Raw genomic sequence first — 8,572 nt, forward strand, 5'->3', positions numbered from 1 at the left:
CAAGTCCCAAAACGGAGAATACCGAATATCATATTAGTTAGTCGGCCAAACCGTATGGACGCTACAGACATTTTTGTTAGAAGACCGATTTTTCTTTTGTCTCCTGGTCTGACAAACATCGCTGTAACTTACCCAGCCACTTTCCACCACAGATACGAAAGGCTAACAGGCAGATGTGGTGGGTTGAGACACAGCCCATGCGAAAAACAGATATCTCTAGTTTAAACTGACAGATTTTGATGTGGATGTTTTTATTATGTTAAATAGATTGACTAACGGGTGTACCAATAAACTCTAAGTAACCGACATCTGACGTGGTTTATTGGATTATGAGTGCACCTTTATTTTATTAAACATTATGTGTAAGGCCATGTCTTTTGATTGTTGATCCCCTGTGAACAAGAAGAGACATGTATTAGAGTTTGAGTTGGGAGCATCGGCAATGTGTTTGGCACCGAAAGCTTTGGTTGTCAAATCAAATCAAATTTATTTGTCATATACACATGGTTCGCAGATGTTAATACGAGTGTAGCGAAATGCTTGTGCTTCTAGTTACGACCATGCAGTAAGCTCTGACAAGTAATATAACCTAACACTTTCACAACAACTACCTTATACATACAAGTGTAAAGGAATGAATACGAATATGTACATAAAAATATATAAATGAGTGATGGCCGAACGGCATAGGCAAGATGCAGTAGATGGTATAAAGTACAGTATATACATATGAGATGAGTAATGTAGGGTATGAAAACATTATATGAAGTGGCATTGTTTAAAGTGGCTAGTGATACATTACATCAAGATGGCAAGATGCAGTAGATGGTATAGTGTACAGTATATACAGATGAGATGAGTAATGTAGAGTATGAGAACATTATATAAAGTGGCATTGTTTAAAGTGGCTAGTGATACATTTAATTACATCAAGATGGCAAGATGCAGTAGATGGTATAGCGTACAGTATATACATATGAGATGAGTAATGTAGGGTATGTAAACATTATATAAAGTGATTTGATTACATCAATTTTTCCATTATTAAAGTGGCTAGAGATTTGAGTCAGTATGTTGGCAGGAGCCACTCAATGTTAGTGATGGCTGTTTAACAGTCTGATGGCCTTGAGATAGAAGCTGTTTTTCAGTCTCTCGGTCCCCACTTTGATGCACCTGTACTGACCTCGCCTTCTGGATGATAGCGCGGTGAACAGGCAGTGGCTCAGGTGGTTGTTGTCCTTGATGATCTTTATGGCCCTCCTGTGACATCGGGTGGTGTAGGTGTCCTGGAGGGCAGGTAGTTTGCACCCGGTGATGCGTTGTGCAGACCTCACTACCCTCTGGAGAGCCTTCCAGTTATGGGCGGAGCAACTGTACCAGGCGGTGATACAGCCCGACAGGATGTTCTCGATTGTGCATCTGTAAAGGTTTGTGAGTGTTTTTGGTGACAAGCCGAATTTCTTCAGCCTCCTGAGATTGAAGAGGCGCTGCTGCGCCTTCTTCACCACGCTGTCTGTGTGGGTGGACCATTTCAGTTTGTCCATGATGTGTACGCTGAGGAACTTAAAACGCCACCCTCTCCACTCCTGTCCCATCAATGTAGATAGGGGGCTGCTCCCCCTGCTGTTTCCTGAAGTCCACAATCATCTCCTTTCTTTTGTTGACATTGAATCTGAGGTTATTTTCCTGAAACCACACTCCGAGGGCCCTCACCTCCTCCCTGTCGGCCGCCTCGTCGTTGGTAATCAAGCCTACCACTGTAGTGTCGTCTGCAAACTTGGTGATTGAGTTGGAGGCGTGCATGGCCATGCAGTCATGGGTGAACAGGGAGTACAGGAGAGGGCTGAGAACGCACCCTTGTGGGGACCCAGTGTTGAGGATCAGCGGGGTGGAATTGTTGTTACCTACCCGCACCTTGTGCGTCTCCCACTAATATAATTGTTTATGTACCATGCGTTTCACTATCCAGAGCTTTTGTTTCACATGGTATATGCTTACCAATTACAACTTGAAGGCAAATCTAAAGAAATGCAAATGTTTACCTTGTTTGTCCTTCATGAGCCCGGGGCACAAAGTAACACTGATAGGTTTTGCTTATTTAGAAAATATTATTTGAGGTAAGATTCATAATATTTGTATACAAACAACATACAACATATCTAACATGCTGACCACACTGCTCGCGTTGTGTGTGTGAGCGTTGCAACATACATTTAAACATACATGTATTCAATTATTGCACCCACACTGCTTGCGTGCGAAAACGAGCATCTGTGTTGCCAAGTGCTTAAATATAAGTCATATTTCAACCTGCGTGTCGTCATGTTTGGTGTAGGGGGGACAAAATCTATTTGCGCGCGGCCGGTTTGAGTATGGTGTTAGCCAACATTACACACTGTAACATTTCTAGGACATACCAGTCGTTTACAATTCAACCAAAAGTGGTGGTCAAATGCCCCCCATGTATTTCTCACATGGCTAATTGTAACAGGCTGCAGGGTTAATTATTACACGGTCTTCAATGGCAAAAATTAGAGGTAATTGAAATCTTCTCTCATTTGAATCTGATAGAGAAGTATTTTCCTTTGATCTGTTAGGCATGTAATATTGCCCTAAAACAGAGTAGTCAAAAATATACATTTACAATTCAAAAGTATGAATATGACTTGAATATGAATATACTTTTTCTAGTGTATTATCTTAGTTGTATTGGCAAACTTGGTGTAAAGAAGTGACCGTTTATACCATTATGTGAATGTGTCTAAATACCATTGCATTTTCGGTAAGGGGTTCATTGTAACAAATGTTTCAATGTACTCCCAATACAAATCTAATCTAAGGCTTGTGAGAAAATATAACAATAACTATACCAAACAACAGACCACTTCTTACTGATAAAACAATTATTGCCTTTGTTTGTTAATTAATCATTGTTTATACAACGGGCGGATCTAATCCTGAATGTGGATTTGTTAAAACCGCATTCCAGCCGGTGTCTATTCCACAAGTTACCACTGGCTAAATCTATGATGTTAAAATGCCTATTTACTCTGTTCCATCTGACTGCGCAATCCACTGTCTCATCAGCCCAGCCAGGCAAGTTATAAACTTGATCTCCACTTTAAAAGCAACTAGACATTATCTCACATTTCTTTGAGACCAACATTTAGTTTTCAACAACGAAGAGATTTGTATAAACCTTGCTGTCTGTCTCTCCAACATTTGCAACATTGTTTCAATATTGAAATTCGATCTCCAGCTGTCCCATAGTAATGAACATGTCGGGGTCCGTTGTATAGACAAGACAGACAGACAGGCATCGTATTTCAGCCAGTCGAAATCATGAATCAGCTGGCATCCTTTGTATGGATATACAAAGAAATGGAATTGGGAAAAAAGGTAAAATGAAACAAAGTGCAACTAGTTTGCAGTCTTTCCAGCTTCAGTTTGAAGTTGGCTAGCTCCTTCCTGACGAGAGAGTACTTTGTATATGCCAGGAGAAATCGCTACTTATTAGCTCATTGTTATGGATGTTTCCAAATGTCACTAGAAAACAGCTTAAACTGTTATTCTGTCTGCACTGTTTGACGTGACTGTAAATTAGCCATAGATGGCTAGCTAGCGAGCAAGGGATAAGACTTTTGCCAGCCAGTATGGCAATGGAATATTTAGAACGAACGACTGATACAGAAAGATAAGAATGAAATGGGCATGGTCTAGTTATCTGAACAACCAAGTTTAGCTTTCTTAATGAACCAGAAAATCTAGAGTTATTTCTGGCTGTCTATTGATGTTAGCTGGCTACGTCATTGAACCTGCTTTGTAGTGTACTCCCGTGTTCTGTTTTTATTTGTAAGTATTGTACAGTCACTGGCTAGTATCTCCACTTGCAAATAAAAGCCTCACTCTGGGCAAGAAAATATGCTCCACTGCATAAAATACCTCCACTGCTAGGGCGCCCTCTGTTGCAGTTGAAGAAATATAAACATTTTAGTCTATTTTTCCATGTTTTGAAAATATATTTTGATGCATTTCATCCATAGCCACTTGTTAGGAACATTTGTCACATCATTCATTTAAAAGTGTTGTGTTTCTGTGAAACCCAGAGGCTGAGAAATTGACGATTGAGCTAATCTGACAACCCGACGCGACCTCGAGAAAGGAACTAATCTTGAGTGATGAACTCCAGCGGTTTCTGCAAGGTTAGACGGAATGTCTGGGCAGAATTTTAGTAGTGTGCTTTGCATTTTGAGTGAAAGTTTATGAAGACAAAAGCCAAGCGGGCGCATGGAATTATTTCATTGCGATGGACATAACTGAAAGGTATGCAGATATTTGATCTGAAAGGTGGGTGAAATGTTTGCTTCAGTATACATTTCATTAGTGTTAAAGTTATGTGTTGTGTCACTCAAGGGGATTCAAGCATTTTTTGATTGGTTTAGGCTCCAGAGAAAGGCATTGAACATGAGAAATGGCTTCTGACTAGGCCTACAGGAAAAGGTGTGTTGGGTGAGGTGGTAAAGTCTTGATGTATTTTGAAAACTTTTCGGGGACAGTGTTGTTTATTTCCCTTGTGCGTGTGTTATTGCCCTGGTCAAAATATGTGCACTATAAAAAGAACAAGGCGTCATTTGGAATAACCCTCCCTTTCTCTCAATTTGTTGATGAGGTCTCTAGTGGCAAAAGTGTGAATGACATGTACCCACCAGAGGCAGAGCTCCAGTACCTGTATTTCCATATAGATGGGGCTTCGTCTCACACAGTGGGAAGTGGTGTTGGGCTCAGTGCAGCTAGCGTGGCTGGCTAAGTGATTTGAGGGTTTGGGGCGTAGTAGAGCAGAGGATAGACCAGCCGCATGGAGATTGGAGAAACAGTCGAATCAGCAAGGTTGGTCAACACCCACAACACCCGCACTACAGTAGCTCGCCTGAGTCCCCTTATTGCCTCTATGCACGCCGTCCTGAATTAATGTTCTCGAAATTGAATATTTCACAAAGTTATGGATGCAAAATAAATCACAGGTAGGTAGAGATAGAAAGTGCTTCACAAACCTTATTACGTATGGAGGGAACACAGTTAATTTCCAGATGCACAGTCTCCTGGTTGATTTGTGAATGAGTCTCGCCCTGCAAGAGTTCTCGCTAAGGTGAGCTCCTGCTGAGGCGGCTACAGGTAATTTATTCCTATTTCCAAGTTTGCCATTTACTTTCTCTCCCCTCTGACAAGATTTATTCAAACAATAATGGCAATCTGTGGTGGTGTTCACGTGGTGTTGTGTGTTATTGGAACAATTGTGCCCTGAGCTGGAGACACACTGAGAGCAAGGCTTAGATGTAACAAACCCACATTTATACCTTCTAGTAAGCTGAATGATCTTCACAACAGTATTTCTGTTCATGTATCCTCTTTAATCTTAAAGCTGTAGTGTACATTTGAAAGGGCACTGCTCATTTTCAAAGAATGGAAAAAGAGAATTGTCATTCTTCCATTTGCTGTCGTCAGGTGCCGCCTTTCTTTCCTTTCCGTAGGTTAAAGGGCACAGTCACTGAGTTCCAGTCAGTTATTGTTGATGGGGTCAAAGGGCCCTGAGGATTCTCCATTGTGTCTTGGAGTGCTGTTACCTGTGGTTGACCTGTGCATGGATCATTCCGGTTACAGAATAGTACATTGTTCATGTGGCTGAACTCTCTCTGTAATGCCAGGGTTGGCCCATGTAACAATGTTTCTATGGCAACATCAGAGTTCACATAGCGTTTGAAGTGTGATTTGACAGGGGCCATGGAAGAGTTCAGACAATAGGAGAAAATAGAGAATACAACATGAGAGGGGGGGGTAGAAAAATATGAAAGTGCTATTTGGAAAAATGGCATTCAGTGGAATTGTTAATTTGTCTTATTTGTTTTTTTTTTACATCAGTTCTCTTTAGAAAAACTGAAAAGAGAATGAATCAATTTTCTTGTAGACAAAAGTACATTTTGGATCCTTTTTAACCTGGCTCTTTAAAGGTTACATTCTTCGTCTGTATAATGCTGAGTACTACAACACGTCCTCGGTTATGTCGCCTCCAAGTCAGAGACTGTGGATTAAGAGAAAAGAGGGTTAAGAGAAAGAAAAATCTCTCGCATTCTTTGGATACTTTTATTAAAACATTACTTGCCTCCAACATAACGTTTTTTTGTAAAGAATGTACATAATAATAATAATTAATCATATGAATAATACTTTAACACTCACTTCATCAGTTAAAGTAGAAATAGTTTGCAGTTTTCAGGTTGGATTGTACATTTATATTTCAATGTTTGTCAACGAGGCCATGTCTGTACTTCTCTGCATTATTTGACTTCAGTAAGGGAAATCAACATGATCTTTCTCCCTTCTGTTTTTCTGACATGAACACATCTCTTCTCCCCTTTGTTGTTTCTTTCACACCCACTTTTGTTAAGCCACACGCTTACAGTACATGAAAATACAGTTTCACACGCACCCCCACCCCCCATCCGCCCACACACACACACAGAGAGTTGGCTGCCTTGAGTGGAGTGTATAGTGCTGAGCTCTGTGTCTTTTATCAGACATTTGGTCATAAAACATCACACTGACAGAGGCAGCAGGCTCCTTTCTCAGCAGAACTAAGCAGAGGCTGAATTTCACTCTTCCATTGGCACCCATCCCCCACCGCGGCTCAAACAAACCTTCTTATTGACCCCTTTCTCCTTCCCGTTCTCTCCATCCTCTCTTTCTCCACTTCAACTCAAGTGCTTCTTCAGAGCGAGGGGTGTACCTCCGTTTCTAAGGACAACAAAGAATAAAAGCCACGCAATGGACGGTCGAAAAAGGGGCATTTGAAAAAAATCCCATATATATATATATATATTCAGGGAGGAACACATTTTCCAATTTACTGTTACACAACATACGTACATCACTGAGCTGCAGAATATGGAGATTGTCCGATATTATTAATAAAGTTTTAAAACGGTTAATTTAAAAACACAATTCGATACACAATTCAATAAAAACCATGTCAGTTCCTTCTTGTCAGAATTAAGAAGGTGAATCTTTCTCCTTCTCCAACAGACAGTCTAGGCTATAAATATCCCTCTCGTTGTTATATCCACAGTTGTTCACAGTTGTATGACAGGAAGGACAACACAATCCTGTCTTGAAACCCATTTCTCTCTTAACACCAACATCTCCACGGCTGGATAGATAGAACAAGTCCAGCCAGAACTTAGGGTTTTGGTTAGTCACTGATCACAACGGTGGAGTGACTCATGTGTCTGGCGGTCATGTGTCTATGTCGCGAGCTGGCGAGGGTTCGTGGGGCAGGTTGGTGGAGTTGGGCAGGGTCTGCGAGTGCGACGTGTGGGGCACATGTCCATGGCACACCGAGTTCTGCTGCAGCTCCAATGCCATGGTGTTCTGCGGGTGGGGGAACTCCTTCACTTGACGCCGGTACTCCAGGAACGTGGACGCCTTCGTAGCGATCGCCACCACGTTCTTGCCCACGAAGATGGTCGAGACTCTACTGTCCTGGAACAGGACCATGTTGACCCCACGAATCAGGATGGTGACCACGTTGATGGTGACTAGGCTGAGGATGGGATAGAGCATCATCTTCTGGGGCGACACGTGCTCCCCTTGCATGGAGATCTCACTGAGCGAGACGCAGGGCAGGATGAGGAGGAGGATGTAGCAGTAGAAAAACATCAGTCCCTCGGCCCAGATTGGCAGGCCGGTCCGCTGAGGCTCCCACAGGTTGGCCTGGATGTCCAGAAGATCCAGAAGATCTAGAGCCACCCAGAAGAGCCTCCCCCGCATGTCCTCCTTCTTCCTGAAGGTCCTCACGTACTCCATGTTGTCCAGAGCCACTAGAACCAAGTAAAGCCCTGGGACGCACACGGACAGTAACAGAGTCAAGGCTTTCCGGGCCACAGTCTCCAGAGACTTCCTATCCGCCTTGCAGTTCTGGAAGACGAAGTAGAGCTTGATCTCCAGCACAAATATGTAGAGGAACCAGAGGATCATGGCGTAGCCGCGGCGGGCCGTGCGTACCTCGGCGCCCACCCACACGGCCACGTAGCGCAGCACGATAAGGAAGCAGATGTCCCCGACCAGCACGATGATGCACACGCCGATCTTCCTGGGCCCCTGGTTCTGCTCCACCAGGTAGGCGTCCATGAAGGCCATGCTGGTCATTATGACGATGGTGGTCAGGCACACGTGGCGTTTGTCCGGAGGTGGCAACACCATGGCGAGGACTGGACCCGACCGCCTGCTGGCCCTCACCTCCAGTTCACGGTGTCAGAGTTTAGAAAAATAATGGGTTCCTGTGGGAACACCAGTGAGTCATACAGTTAATCTATTGAGAGTCAGTCCAGTGAGTAAAAACAGTGAAGTTGTGGGGGAGGGGGGGAGGGGGGTGTCAGTCTTTGCAGGGCTGCTGGTAGGTCATTTCTCAGGCCATGCGAACACAGGAACATCATCTCATCACTCAACGCAGTTCCATTGATCCCCCCCTGCTAGTAAAGCAGGCGCCACAGTGAGGTGCTATATGGCTGACGGTCCATGA

The 8,572-nt window shown here is 43.3% G+C and overlaps 1 protein-coding gene across 1 annotated transcript; it reads right to left on the minus strand.

Moving 5' to 3' along the window:
• Positions 1-6,528: 6,528 nt before the first annotated feature.
• Positions 6,529-8,253, minus strand: LOC135505544 (transmembrane protein 121). The gene has a single exon (XM_064924611.1). The coding sequence runs from the start codon at positions 8,251-8,253 to the stop codon at positions 7,288-7,290; it is 966 nt and encodes a 321-aa protein (XP_064780683.1). The 3' UTR covers positions 6,529-7,287.
• Between the last annotated feature and the right edge of the window lie 319 nt (positions 8,254-8,572).

The sequence above is a fragment of the Oncorhynchus masou genome, chromosome 19 (genome assembly GCF_036934945.1).
Source record: "Oncorhynchus masou masou isolate Uvic2021 chromosome 19, UVic_Omas_1.1, whole genome shotgun sequence".
Lineage (NCBI taxonomy): Eukaryota > Metazoa > Chordata > Actinopteri > Salmoniformes > Salmonidae > Oncorhynchus > Oncorhynchus masou.

Bases quoted from the DNA above. Each gene is read 5' to 3' on its own strand.
- LOC135505544 (XM_064924611.1), bottom strand. From the start codon at position 8,253: ATGGTGTTGCCACCTCCGGACAAACGCCACGTGTGCCTGACCACCATC.